Here is a 15,415-nt window from a genome sequence, read left to right on the forward strand (position 1 = left end):
TAGTTCTCTTAACTGAGATTCAAACCACTATTTCATTACATGTAATAAACAATCTTGTAAAAGAAGACAAATAATCAATAGATAACAATGATACATCATTGATTTGTAAACTTAAAAAAAAAAAAAAAAAATCCCAATATTTATATGTATGATGAATAACCATTCCAGACCATAAAATTAACCACTAATGGTCTGTGTGCATAGACTCACAAAAAGAAACGCCAGTGTTGCTGACTTGAAAATTGTGGAAAATGGAATTCCATATTTGCCCCTTCTAAATATCCCTCTCAAAAATGGCCAATAGCAAAGAATCAAATACACACTACATAACATGTCACATATTGATCCATACCCATTATTATTATTATTATTATTATTATTATTATTATTATTATTATTCCCACTCCTTGATCCCACTAATCCAATAATTTTGATGACCATTGCTGCCAATTGCATTAGCAAAATAGTAGTTCCTGGAACAAAAACTGAGGATTCATCAAATGTGAAGGTACCACCATCATCATTATTGTTATTATCTAAGCAATCTTGGCCATCATGACTAGAGAAATTTTGATCTTTCCTTGTAATGTCAAAGACAGTGTTGGATATTCTTAGAAGCTTAAGAATCAGGGCAAGAAATCCACTGAACCTAGCATTCATGATGTATATTCTTGACATTCTTTGATTGTTCCACCACTCTTGGATTGATAGCTTTGTTGCCAAGTACTCTAGTATTGTATATAGCATATAAATTACAACAAGAGTAATAGGAATTGATAGGGCTGGTCCCTGGATAAAAAACAACACATAAAAATTTCATTTATGCAACAATAATAATGCATTAGTGTTTTCTAGAGACTAATTTGTTAGAAAATGAAACTTTTTTTTTTTTTTGAATTAAACTTCAAGTTTGTTAAGATTTTATGAACTAATTTGTTAGCATATTGATTGATTGCTAAGGTGTCTAGAGAAAAATATAGTAATGTTTTTTATAATTGAATACTAGTGTTGTTATGAATTTATTATAGAATTTGGATATTCTAAAATGAGAATTTCATTTTAAAATGTAAGGTTAAGTAAAATAATTTTACTATTACATCAATAGAAATTAAGAATGAAAAAATTTTCCATTTTATAAGTTCTAAAATTGGAAATAATTATTTATTATTGAAATGTAAAGTAAAAATTATCATCTAAAATGAAAATTTTGGTGTAAATAATTCTTATTTAAAGTTATAAAAGTCTTCACTTAATATAGAATAACTAAATGGTAAAAAAAAGACATATAAGAAGTAAGGAAAAAAATCCAAAATGACCCTGATAATTATCTCGAAAGACAACGAGACTCTTAACAAAAAAAAATGCAATCCGGTTCCTGAGCTTTATTTTTATGGGACTAATTAGTCTCTATGTCCAAAAAAGTCAATGTTGGTTTTTTTTTTGGCACAGGGATTAATCAGTCTCAAAAAAAAAATATCAGACACTAGATTTGGTGTTTTTTTTTTCTTGGTGACCTCGTTGTCCTTTCGAAGTAATTGTCAGGAGTCGAATGGGGTATTCACTCCAAGAGTAATAAGACATTAAGAAATCATAAAATGAATGAATGTGGCTTGTTTTTTATTATTTTTTGGGTCAGAAATATAGCTTGTTAATATTTTTGGTAAACTAGAGGGACCTAGGCCCAAAGAGAAACAAGAAATTAATGCATACCTGAGGCATGAAATTGGAGTTGGTGATAACGCAATAGGTAAGGAGAGAAACATAAGAGACTTCAAAAAGTGGTTGGAAGCCCCAATTCATAATCCACATATAAGCCAAGAATTGCCTAAAATGTAATTTGCCAAAAATGGTGCAAACAAGTGGACAATACTTCTTACTAAGGAAGATCTCAAGCATTCCAGTGGCCCATCTTTTCTGTTGGCCCATTGATGCTGGAAGCCCAATTGGTGCACAGCCTGTGAAAGCAATCGGGTCTGGTGTGCAGAATTCAGATCTCCAACCCTTTTTATGGATTGAAAGTCCAGTTAGAACATCCTCTGTTATTGATCCATATTTCCAACCAATCTGAAATTCCACAATAAAACCATCAATTTTTATGGAATTGATTTGCAGAATGTAAATATATGATTATGTTGAAAACTACTAACCTGATCTCCCCAGCCAGTGGCATATTCATATCCACAGCTAGCAACTTGATTTGCTGACTCAAGTGATTTGGAAATATTGATATCATTATTAGGGGAATATGTTCTTCCTTCCAAAACATCACCAGCTGATTTCACAAGCTCTTTTGAACCACCAAATTCTTGTTTTAGCTCCTTCTCTGATGACATGTTTCCTGAAAATTATAAGTTATTACAAGCTAATTAAGGTGTTTAAAAAACAATAATCCCAGTCATGATAGTAACAATTTTGTTGGTAATTAATTCCAAACTTTTAACCAATGGATTAAATGAGCAAATCAGGTTAATTGGGACCGTAATTTTTTATTCATCATTTACACGTTGATGATACATACATTTGCGTTTATTAGTGCTCGAAAATAGTTGATTTGAAAGGAAAAATCTTAAACAATGAATTTCTTTTCTATTTTACAAATTGATAGAATTTTATTTTATTTAAATATGCAATTTGTCCTAATTTATTGCAATTACAATACATGCTATTGCGGTAATAGCCGCAACTGCTTTATTACAGTATTTAGTATGGTCCACAATTTAATTTTCTATATAAATTATTAATATAACAAGTTTCTAAATTTTTCTTAGAGTAAAATATTTTTTATTTTGTGGTATTTGTAATTTTTTTAAAAAATATTTTTAATGTTTAATATTTGTTTTAATATTTTTTATATTAAAATTATTCTTAGATGTTAACTCCATATAAAATATTAAGGACAAAATAAAAAATATTAAAAAATAATTTGAACACAAATTAAAAATATTAGAAATAAAATTAAATAAATAAAAAATATTAAAAATAAAAAATCTCAAACGTATATAAAATATGTAAAAATAAAATTCTAAAATAAAAAAAATTAAAAAGAATAAAATATAAAATTAATTATCATTAAATATATATTTTTTCTATCATATATAAGTTTTATCATTTTTTTTTTTGAAATACCGAAAGCTCAACACAAACCAGCGGAGCAATAAGTCAATGTGCTACAAATAGAGAAACAAGGAAAAAGAACAAAGAAAAAAGACCATAGAGTCTGTTATCCCCAACACTACTATCAACACTCTCCGGGATTACTGTCCGTCCATTCTTTGTAGCTCAGAAGCATTTTCTGTTGTATGAGGTCAACACCTGCTATCTGATTGTTGAAAATCCTACCATTACGTTCCAACCAGATGTTCCAAATCACTGCAAAGAACCCAGTCAACCACCGCTTCTGCTCTTGTTTACTCGTGTGCAAACCAGTCCAACTCTCGAACAGACCTCTGATGGAACCCGGCATAGCCCACTTTCTACCAACTGACCGCAACCAACAGCACCACACTTGCCATGCTAAATCACACCAAAGAAATAGATGCTGGACAGTTTCTATCTCCTTGTTACAGAGCACACAAATATTATCACTGTGATGAATAACGCCTAGCCTACTCAACCTGTCTTTGGTATTAACTCTACCAACAAGTACAAACCAGCCAAAAACCTCAATCCTCGGAGGCACCACTCTTTTCCACAATGAACTTGTGAAACTATAGCTTGTGATCGCTGCTGGCAGATTCTCCGATTGAAGGACCCGCATAAGAGACTTAGTAGAAAACACACCCTTACTATCAAACTTCCAGACCACATTATCCTCCATACCCTGTGACAGCTTTACTGGCCGTAACCTCTCGTGCAGCTGGTGGACAAGTTCCAGCTCCCATTGGAAAAGCTCTCTTCTCCATTGGAAGTTCCATATCCACTCCAATCCATCCCAAAACCCACAATCCCCTACCACCACTCCTTGCTGGTTGGAATAGTCTTGGAAACGCCACTTTCAGTGGCCCGCCTTGCACCCAGTTATCCTCCCAAAACAGGGTACTCCTTCCATTCCCTACTTCCATGGCCAGGCCAGTAACCAATTTATCCCTCGCTGCTCCTCTATGTTTAGCTGGCATATGTCCTTCCAAGGCCCGCCTTTCTCTGGTATCTTCTGATTTACCAACATGACATCAGGGCTCAAATTGTTACAGGAGCAAACAATTTTCTTCCATAAGGGGCAATCCTCCTTTGAAAACCGCCACCACCACTTAAACAATAGTGCTGTGTTTCGCAGCACTGCATCCCCAACCCTCAATCCCCCAACCTTCTTCGGAGCCTGGACCAACTCCCACCTAACTAATGGGATACCATCCTTCCCATCCCCCTTACCCCACATAAATCTCCTTTGCAGTGCAACCAGCTTGTCCGCAACCGCCTTTGGCATTTAAAAATAATTATATTTTATTTTATTATTTTACCAACTACTGTTTAGAAGAATTTCGACCAAAATATGTACAGTCTCAATGGCTAAATTTAATATTCTAAACAATTTTTTACTTATTATTCCAAAATCAATTCTAGAAGATAATAATTGAATTTGGTAGCTGGACACCAAACATCTTAATGCTTCAATGTTGACCTAGGAACAAGTAATAAACTCTAATTTTGTGATTTATTTTATATTTATTCAATGAAATAGCATATTTTTTTAATTCTCTCTAATTTGTGCTTAAGAGTAAAAACATGTTTTTTGAGCCTTTAATTTGTTAAATTTAATTCACTTTGATTCCACTCGATGCCTTGTTATGTTCGTTGAATGATTTCAGGCTTATAAGGCAAGAATTGAATGGAAGAAGTGAAGAGAAAAGCATGCAAAATGAAAAATTCATGAAGAAACGAGTATTTGGAGGATTCAAGGCCATGCGTACGCGTGAGGAGGGAATTTGCAAGGCGATGCGCACGCGTCGATCACGCACACGCGTGACGTTGGTCACGTGACCTCGTTAAAGTGAATACGCTGGGGGCGATTTATGAGCCATTCAGATCCAAATCCAACTCATTTCTGAAGCTATTTGATGCAAAATTTAAGAGGAAACAAGGGGGAGCAATTAGATTAGTTTAGGACCATGTTTTAGGTAGTTTTTTAGAGAGAGAAGCTCCCTCTTCTCTCTAGAATTAGGGTAGAATTAGGTTAATTCCTCTTAGATCTAGGGTTTAATTCTTGTTTTCATCTTGTTTTCTTTACAATTTCTTATTCCTACATCCTTGTTCTCTTAATTTTACTTGTTAATTTCCTTTTTATGGGCTTTTCATATTCATGCACTATTGTTGGATTTGGATTTTCTTTAATGCAATTTTATGTTTTCATGTCATTGATGTTTAATTGAATTGTTATTGTTATTTTCTTGTATTGGTAGTTGTAGATTTTATATTTCTTGTTATTTTACCATGCTTTTATTTCATGCAATCCAAGTGTATGACAAAATGTTTGGTTGGACTTTAGAGTAGATTTTGTGCATTCTTGGCTTGGAAAGAGAAATTGGGCAATCTTGAGTCATTAATACCCAATTTAAATTGGTGATCTAGAGTAATTAGTTGGTCTTAGTCTTGTATCCATTAACATTACTTATGGATTGTGATTAACTAGTCCTATTTGACTTTCTCTCAATGTGAAGATAACATTATACCTTCCTTCGATGTTGGAGATGACGAAATAGGATTAGTTCTCGTTAATTATTGTATGATAATTAATGAGTAGGATAGAAAGTCTTGATTCTTAATCTTTGCCATGAATGCCTCTTTTTAGTAATTGTTATCTTTAGTTGTTTGATTTACATTTCTTGCCTTTTTAATTTCTTCCCCTTTTATTAACCCAACCCGTGAAACTCACAACCAATAATTGAGCACTCGATTGTGATTCTTAGGGAGAATGACCCGAGACTAATACTCTCGGTTACTTTTATTGGATTGAACTTGTGACAACCAAAAATTAAACTTTGATTGAGCGTTATCTGTCGATTTAAAACTATACTTACAACGGAGTTATTTCTCTTACCAAAAAGAAATTCTAAGCCAATGATTTTGCTCTTTGAGCAAGTCCATACCAACATCAATAGAAAGCGACAAAAGGTCCTTTTTGGAACACCATAATTCCATAAATTAAATAACTTTTTCTGATAATTAATGATAAGTGAGTACCTTTTTCTGCTTCATCTGGCGAAAGACCATAGATAACTTTTCTTCTATGGAAGCAGTTTGTTCCTCCATAAAAAGGTCCTTGAAGTCCTGCTAATCCATTTACCAGGTACTGCACCATTTAAATGCATGATGGAAGGGAAAAATTTAAAACAATTAATGATTATAATTTACAATGCTTAACTATAATTATAAGCATGCTAGTGACAAATTGAACAAGATTATCACAAAGCCTTGGTTTATAGATTCTGATGTATGGTCCCGAGATTTGACATTTAATTAGGTGCGGTGTTTTTTTGTTTTTTGTTTTTTTTTTTCTACTTTTTAAGTTATAATTTCAATCTCTTCTTTGTAAGAAAAATAAAGAAATAAAATTTTAGGTTTAGCAGTTAAACATTAAAAAAAATGGTATCTTTTTCTTTTTTTTTTCCTACAAAATTCTAAAACAAAAACAGTGAGAATGAAAAAGATAATAGAAACAAACAAATAAGAATAAGTATTAAGAAGCTATTTAGATAAAGACATTTAAAACATTTTTTTAATACGTTTTTTAGTAATTAAAATTCAATACATATAACTGATTAAACTATATTATTTAAATCGATCTAAATTAATATTTTTTATAAAAAATTATTATAATATTCTTATTATAAAAAATAACAAAATACTCTTATTATACACACACATAAAAAATAAGAGTATTTTAACCATTTTCTATAATAGAGGTATTATAATAATTTTTTATTAAAAAATATTAATTTAGACCAATTTAAAATTTGGTTTATCAATTTTTTGGTTAAATCGGTTTGTCCGATCTAATTATGACAGAAATAATACGATCTAATCAATTACATATATTAAATTTTAATTGTTAAAAAACATCTTTAAAAAAAGATCTTTTGGCGTCTTTATTTAAGTAGCTCTCTAAATATTAATAGTACAAACAAATAAAATTAAGTATATATAAGGAGCCAAATTTAATTAGTCAATTTTTTTATTATCGTAAAATTACTTTATTTAACTCTAATTTTTTTAAAAGATTTAAATTTTAAAATATAGAATTTAAAATTTAGAATTTAAAATTTAAGATAAAAAATAATTTAAAAAATTAATTGATATTAACTGAAAAAATTAATTTCCTGATCAAACTCAACAAATAAATGGCTCTGTAAATTTTCACACTGGAAAGAAAGTTTAGTACTTTTTGTTCTAAGATTATTTATCATTTTGGGTAACAAATATGACAAGATAAAAAATTGTCTGCAGATATAAAAGTACTTAATTATATTATATTAGTTATTACACTCACCTTAAAGAGAACCACCATTTGATTTCCAAGAGGATCATCCTTCAATTTACCATAAAATTGTTGGGGACACTGAACAAATGCAACTTCTTTTTGTCCCTTAGCATCAAGCAACACACACATAGCATGTAATGCAATCTTTGGATTGTTTACAAACATGTCACAGTCCACGTTCAAAATAAACGGAGCATTTGTCATCAAACCGGACACTTTTGTCTGAAAAATTAAAAAAAGAAAACTAATAAAATAATTAAGAAGCACTTTAATATACTGTATCTCTTAATTAAAATAATTAACTAAGTTCCAGAGCTGAAGATGGAAATGAAATGAAACAATGCTAATTACCAAAGCATTCATGGCACCAGCTTTGTAATGATGTGGATGCTTTGGCTTTTTCTCTCTTGATATGTAGATCAAATGTGGCAACCCTTCTGAATGCTTTTCCTTATTCTCCCATATGATCTTGTAAATTCATATTGTAACTAACAATGTTAATTTTATTATTTTAACACATTACAAGAAAAATAGATTAATACTACCATTTTATATTTACCCTTGTTTTTCTAAAAGACAAGTGCAAATTAATCCCTGATAATCAAATTCTTATAATGATCTAAAATATAACTATTGAAGAGCTATGTTGTCTCAAGTTGAGTTGAACTAATATGATTTCTTGTTTACAAATTGGCTCCTCATACTTTTTCTATATAAATTTAATTTTATATTAAATAATTTTATATATATTTTCTGTTAGGTATCAAAGTTAATAGGAATAAAATAACATAACTATAATTTATGGACAAAAATAGATGAAACTGAACAAAAATATAAATAATAGTAAAAATAATATGATAAAGTGATAAAATTATAATTTCTCACAAAACATAAAGAGGTCTATAATTCTCTTAGGTATTATGAAATATAGATATATATGAGACTTTACTATTTTTTTCTCTAAGTTTCACTCACTAATTCTACACAAAAATATGACATACATTAGTAAATACCTTAACCTTCTATATATAGTATTTTGTGGAGGTGTATTTGGTTTACAAATTGATCAAATTGTGCACAAATTACATAAGTGTGTAATAGAGTTTTCTTTCACATTCATCTTTATCAAGTTGTAAGACAAGTTGAAAAATATTAACTTATGTAACAACTCATTCTTTGACTAAGTCAAAGATTGTAACTAAACTAATTTATCTTCAAGTTACAAATTTTAACTAGAACTTTAATTATGCAAGTTGGACAACTTACAAGTAGTTTCATGAATCTCCTAATTTGATAAGAATCATTTGCATTATCATACTTGATTCTAGACCAAGTTTAAGTTCTATAATATTTTTTAATTTTCTTAAAATTTCATTAATGCTCACTGGTATCATTTGTAACATCTAGCCATTTTTATTAGCTCTAAACTAAAAGAAGAATTTTGTTTTTTTTTTTTTGTTTTCACATTCTCAATCAAATAATATCATATTATAATAAAAATAATTGTATTTAATATTAACAGACATATATAATCATCTAAATAAATAATATAATTAACACTTTATTTGGATGTAGAAAAAAAATAAAAAAAAATAAAAAAAATAAAAAAATGGAGTTATTTAAATGTTTTTTGAATGAATAGAAAATAGATGAAAAGAAAATAGAAAGATTTTTTTTTGTTTGAATAAAAAAAATATAATAGTATAAAATTATATTAATATCTTTATCATAAAATAAAATATAAATATTTTTATTTATTCATGTTTGATTACATTTTATAAATATTATAAAATATTATAATTTTATATATTTAATTTAAATTACTTATCTAATACATATAATATTTAAATATGAATCTTTATTATAATAATATATTAAAACTAAATTTGTATTAATAATTATTAATAATAATATAACTAAAGGTAGTACAAAATATATAGCATTTTTTCTTATTTTTTTATTTGTGATGAAAAATATTTGTTTAGTAAGATTCACATAAATTTTTTTTTTCTTGATAACCAAATAAAAAAAATTATTTTTTATTTAATTTTTTTCTACTATTTTTTCTTCAACCAAACATAGAATAAACGTTGTACAAAATGTTTTATATCGTGGATACATCAAAATTAATCGATATTACATAGTGTATAAAACTTTCTATTTTGGTGGATAATTGAGGATATACTCGCACCTTGATTATGGTGGGATGATTATCCCTTTGGGTGTTTAAGAAAACTGCAAAATCTCCGTCAAGTGGGCAGGATGGAATTGATGTTCGGCAAGCTTCTTCTATTCTGCGGCTAAGATTATCATACATGTCCTGATGACAAACACACAACACATACATACACCAACATTATTTGTCTGCGCTCAGAATGGTCAGATAAATCTGACCCTCTGCACATATAAGCATAAATCGCATGTGTTACCATGGTCTACAAGACTACAACACATGTACATACGCCTAATCTTCTTTCCTACTTTTGTCCTTATATGTGGTCACCACCGACATACCCAAAATTGTTTATCATGAGAGTAAAAATATACTAAAATAAATTTTATTAAATATTAATATATTTATAATTTAAAAAACACACAAAATATTTATAATTTAAAATTAAAATTATATATACATTAGATAAAAAGGATAAAATACTTAAATAAATTAAGGAGCCACAAATATTATCCAATAGTCTTAAAATAAAAAACGTTACGTAAATATCTCCATGCATATATTTATATAAATCGAATTATATATTTTGGTACTAAATCGAATCAGTTTGAATCGAATTAGTAGGGTTATTAATAAATCTAAGTTATTTGATTCGAATTACCAATGATTGATATTTGAAATATAGCCTATGAGTAGTGAATCGAATCAATTAGATTCGATTTACTATTGAACAACCCTAGTTGATTCGAAATATAACATGTGAGTAGTAAATTTAGTTGATTCGATTTACTATTCATAGGCTATATTTTGAATATCAATCCTTGGTAATTCGAATAAAATAACTTCGATTTACCAATAACCCTACTAATTCGACTCAAACTGATTTACTTTAGTACCAGAATGTGTAATTTGAAATAAATCAATTCGATATACATAGATATATGCATGGAGACATCTACATAACGTTTTTCATTTTGGAACTATTGAGTATTGGTGGCTCCTTGATTTATTTAGGTGTTTTACCCTAAAAATTAATAATTTTACTTATAATAATTATGTATAAAAATTAAGATGAATGTTATGATATCTAAAAAGTGGTATTTACTTATTAAAAAAGTTAAAAATTAATATTTAATTTAAAAGATATAAAAATAAATAATTTTAAAAAATCAAAATTTATTACAAAAAATAAGTTAGACAAAATTTAGACACCAACTCATAAGTACCATAGAATTGACCAAAAATTAAAATAAGGAATATTAATTAAAATTTAATTAATTGCAGATAATATCAGTTAATTTTTTAAATTATTCTATTTATCTTAAATTTTAAATTTTAATTCTCTAAAAAATAAAAATTTCTATAATTAAAAAAGAAAAATTAATATTGAATAACTAAAAGCCAGTTTTTTATTATTTGATAGATAAATAATATTTTTTTCTTATTTTTAATAGTTTATAATTTTATTTTTATATATAGAAGTATTATATATATTCCAAAATTTAATTCATGCATGGGATGAAAATTATTTACACTGAATTAGAGTTTTAATTAAAAAATTCAATTTTTTTCAATATTCTAAAATTATCTTTTTTTAATTTTAAATTTTAAATCTTAAATAATAAATTTTTAACACTAAGTTATTAATTCTAATTAAAATTTCTGAAAAAAAAAAGGAAAAAAAAAAGTAATTTTACAATAAAAAAATGAGTAACTATATTTGGTGTGAGCATAATATATATATATATATACCTTCATCCTTAGGCATTCTTGTTTGAATTGTTGCGTTGATAAGTGATGATCATAAGGCACATGAGAGAAGTATTTAAATGGAGCTCTAACTTGGACATTGAATTTCTTACAGAAAGGAACCCAATGCTTGGCAAATTTAGAAGCTTCTTGAAGAGCGTAGAAGGTGAGAGGGGAACACGCATCATCTGAAACATAACATGCTAGCTTGTCACTTGGGTATTCCATTGCCAACAATGACAAAACTGTGTTCACTGTCATTATCGGCGGTTCTAGCACAGGATCTGCTGTTGTCACAAATAAATCAACCGCCGGAAGCTCTTGCAACCTACAATATTCATCATTTTAATTAACTTAATTTTATATTTAATAAATAAAATGGTAATTTATTGGGTAATTAGTGTCTAAATAATTTAATTCATTAGTAATAATAATAGAATTTAATTAAAGAATATCCTAAGAAATATTAATTAAGAGATAAAAATCATTTTTTCACTGCATTAAAAAATTCCTTTAAAATATATGTTAGGAAGACATATATATTATCGATAAATTTTAAATTAAGCATTTTGATTTTTAATAAAATTTTGTGTAAAATACTAAATTAGTTTTTTACGTTTGAGCGTAATTTTGTTTTGGTTTTTAAGGTTTAAAGTGTTCTATTTGAATTTAAAATTTTTTTATTTAATTTCAATAATATAGTCCTACTGTAAAGTCAAAGTTAAATAATTAACGAAATGTCCTATATAACAGTAGTACAAGAATAAGGTCGATAATATATTTATGTCTCTGGAGCTTGTATTTATTCTTCAGATTATCGACTTTGTTCGCTGTCATGTAAGACATTTCGTTAATTATTTAACTTTGACCTCACGGTGGGACTATGTTGATAAGCTAAATGAAACTTTTTTTGATTTAATAAACTTTAAGGACCAGAATTACGCCCAACGTAAGAGACCAATTTAATACTTTTTTTTTGGTGACTAGACCAATTTAATACTTTACTCTAAAACTTTATTCACTAAGTTTTTAAAAATTTTTTTATCGGATAAATTGATCCTTTTGTCAGTTTTAATTAAATTTTTGTTATAAAATAATTAAATCTAAAAAAAACTACTGAAATTAGTCTTTATTTAAAATAAAAAAATAATTTATTCGATAAAAATAATTTTTTAGAAGATTTATAATCAATAAAAATTTATTAAGATCCAACGTCGGATTTAAAATTCTTTAAATACTAAACATTTCTTCTATATTATAATAAATCTATAAAATGGTAGAAGCTCTTGGACAGCTAGATGGAAGTATTAGGGGTGGCAAAACGGGTCGAACCCATCGAGTCGATCCGCTAAACCCACGGATCGGGCTAGGATTTGAAGCATGCCAAATTAAAAAAACCCGTCAAACCCGCACCGCCAAATTGGTGAGTTTTGACGAGACGGGATGGGCTGATCCGCCGAACCGAAGATTTTTATTTTTTATTAAATAAAAGAGTGATTATTATTATAAAATTAATAATTATAGAATTTTTGAATTTTTTTTATTTTTAGTTTTTTTTCTTTTTATAGTTATTTTTATTTATTTTATTTTACAATTTCGAATATAAGCTCAAATTATGTGACTTAATTTTTAAAATAAAGATGATTCTATTAACAAATATTATTTTGAACAATTTTATTAAAATTAAAAATTAAAAAATAGTAAAAAAATTATATTATAATTTGACTATTTTTTATTGTATTTGATTTTTTAATTATTATTTTTTAGTTAATTTTAATGAATTTTATTTAAAAAAAAAAAAAGTCAAGTGGACTAGCCCGCCAACTCACCAATCTACCATAAAGCAGGGCGGACTAACATTTTAAATCCATTTTAGTTGGTGGGGCGGGTCGATCCGCCCCATTTATGAGGCGGGCCTAGACGGGACGGGACGAGGCGGGGCGGCCCGACCTGCTTTGCCACCCCTAGATGGAACCGAGGGAAAAAGATGGCTCGGTTCATCTAATTCCATAGATGAAGTGTACGTATCTGATCGAGTTCACTAATCTATTTATTTATTTATTTATTATGTTCGGTTCAAATCAACATATGAAACATATATAATAATTTTATTTTATTAATGGAAAGAAGAAAGAGTAAAAACCAAACACATACACATGCACTATCAACAAGCATGCAAGCAACCAACAATACAATATAGTGCAACATAACTTTATTTATTAATAAACGAGTGATAGTAATAGAGTAATGTTATACGGTAACTACTCACATAGAGTTATTATTTTCGTATAAAGATAATAAACGAAAATTCTTAAATAATAATTTAATTAAATATATTAAATTTTTTAATAATTTTTATTTATTATTATATTAGATGTCCAGTAAAATTAGCTAATAAAATTAATTATCAATATAAAATATATATTAAAATATAAAATATACACAATAATAAATTAAATTATAAATATTTATATATAAATATATAATAATTAATTTTAATATGCAGATAGATTTTTTTGTCTCATCTATCGTCTTAGGATAAAAACAATTTTAATTTGTAGTATATCATATTATATATACCATCTTTGTGTATACAAATCTTGGGTTTTTAATATTCAAAATTATTAATAAAAAGTAAAACGAGATATATAGAAGTAAAACCTTTGCAAGAGACGTTCTGGATAGGTTTTAATAGTAGCAGGATTCCACTGTGTGGTGATGGTGAAAATCCAAACTAAGGTGAACCATGATTCGCATATCAAAGCACCAAGCCAATGGAAACTGTAGTTGTTGACCAAAGAGATGACTCGGTAACCAAGTAGAAGTAGCAGCAGGATTAAGATCAAGACATCCATTACTCTCTTGAAATTGTATTTGAACCTATGTTTTTCATAGAAGGGAAGAGAGGTTTGGTTTGCCATTGATTCAACCTAATAAGGTGATGAGAGAAAAACTTATGTTTCTATTGATAGAGTGCTATATAATATATGCCTTATTTTATAGAAAAAAAAATGAGTGGTATACGCCTCTAGACATTAGCTTATCAAACAAATAATATAGTACAAAACATAACTTTTAATTAATAAAATTCATTGTTCCTTTTAAAAGTTTAAGAATAGAAGTTTGGAGAAATCTTTATAATTTAAAAATATATTTAATTTGTATTTTAAGAATATTCATAATTATATATATTGGTTTTATAATTTTTTAATTATAACTTTTTTTATATTTAGATTTATTATTAATTTATTATATTTTATTTGAATTTAGATTATATTCAGAAATATTAAATTTTCATAAATGAATCTATTCTGCAAAATAAAAAGTAAAATATTACGAGAAAAATATAAATTTTAAATATACAAAAAATTAAGCGATTATAATGGTGATTATTTCTAATATACATTAAAATTTTTAATAAATTTTTAAAACATGTAAGAAAATAAGTATTTTTCTTATCAAGAAAATAAATTAAAGCAATATGGCATATCTATATATATTTACTCATCTAGAGATCAATAAATATAGTATATATTTACTATATGTTGTTATTTTGACTTCCAAATTATAATAAAATTAAATTTTGACTATAGTATATGCTGTATTTTCATATACATTATTTTTTTAAAAGAAGTTGAATAATTATTGAAAGTTCTAATTTATCATTTTAATTATTTTTATATTATTACTATGTATTATTTTTTAAAAACATTAAAAAGAGAAAAAAATCAAAATCTTTTTTATTTTAGATATTAAAAGAATAATTAAAAAAATTAAAAATTTTCCATCATTATTCAGAAGGAGTTAACCCACATATGACATATTGTAAGCAAATTGCTAGGTGTGGCTTAAATTGGCGGCTCAATTGGAAAACTGCTCTCAAGATAATTTCTACAAAATCAATTGTGATGCTAATTTATCGTTTGATAGGAGTATATATTTGGTTTCGGATGCATTATTAAAAATTCTGATGGGGATTAAGTTTTGGATTGTTTGAAGTCTATTCCACTTTAAAATGT

General features: G+C 27.2%; 1 protein-coding gene across 2 annotated transcripts; it reads right to left on the reverse strand.

Moving 5' to 3' along the window:
* On the reverse strand, positions 1-14,379 carry LOC107632722 (cellulose synthase-like protein H1). 2 transcript variants are annotated; one of them, XM_088509151.1, is made up of 9 exons: positions 14,058-14,379; positions 11,400-11,724; positions 9,666-9,794; positions 7,826-7,942; positions 7,484-7,696; positions 6,178-6,286; positions 2,148-2,323; positions 1,711-2,064; positions 1-789 (listed from the first exon to the last, which is right to left on the reverse strand). In XM_088509151.1, exons 1-9 carry the CDS (start codon positions 14,315-14,317, stop codon positions 178-180), a joined length of 2,295 nt encoding a protein of 764 aa, XP_088365277.1. In that variant the 5' UTR covers positions 14,318-14,379; the 3' UTR covers positions 1-177. The 2 variants fall into 2 exon arrangements, with proteins under 2 accessions (XP_088365277.1, XP_088365276.1); XM_088509150.1 differs by having other exon boundaries at positions 2,148-2,338.
* Between the last annotated feature and the right edge of the window lie 1,036 nt (positions 14,380-15,415).

Source organism: Arachis ipaensis, chromosome B3, assembly GCF_059453495.1.
Source record: "Arachis ipaensis isolate K30076 ecotype BB chromosome B3, ASM5945349v1, whole genome shotgun sequence".
NCBI lineage: Eukaryota > Viridiplantae > Streptophyta > Magnoliopsida > Fabales > Fabaceae > Arachis > Arachis ipaensis.

What these genes read in the sequence shown, in the direction of transcription:
- LOC107632722 (XM_088509150.1), bottom strand. Translation starts at nt 14,317, where the DNA reads ATGGCAAACCAAACCTCTCTTCCCTTCTATGAAAAACATAGGTTCAAA. An exon ending in CCAGAACGTCTCTTGCAAAG is followed by an intron (nt 11,725 to 14,057) that starts GTTTTACTTCTA and finishes TGAATATTGTAG; the next exon opens with GTTGCAAGAGCTTCCGGCGG. An exon ending in GCCAGATGAAGCAGAAAAAG is followed by an intron (nt 2,339 to 6,177) that starts GTACTCACTTAT and finishes TATAATTTTCAG; the next exon opens with GAAACATGTCATCAGAGAAG.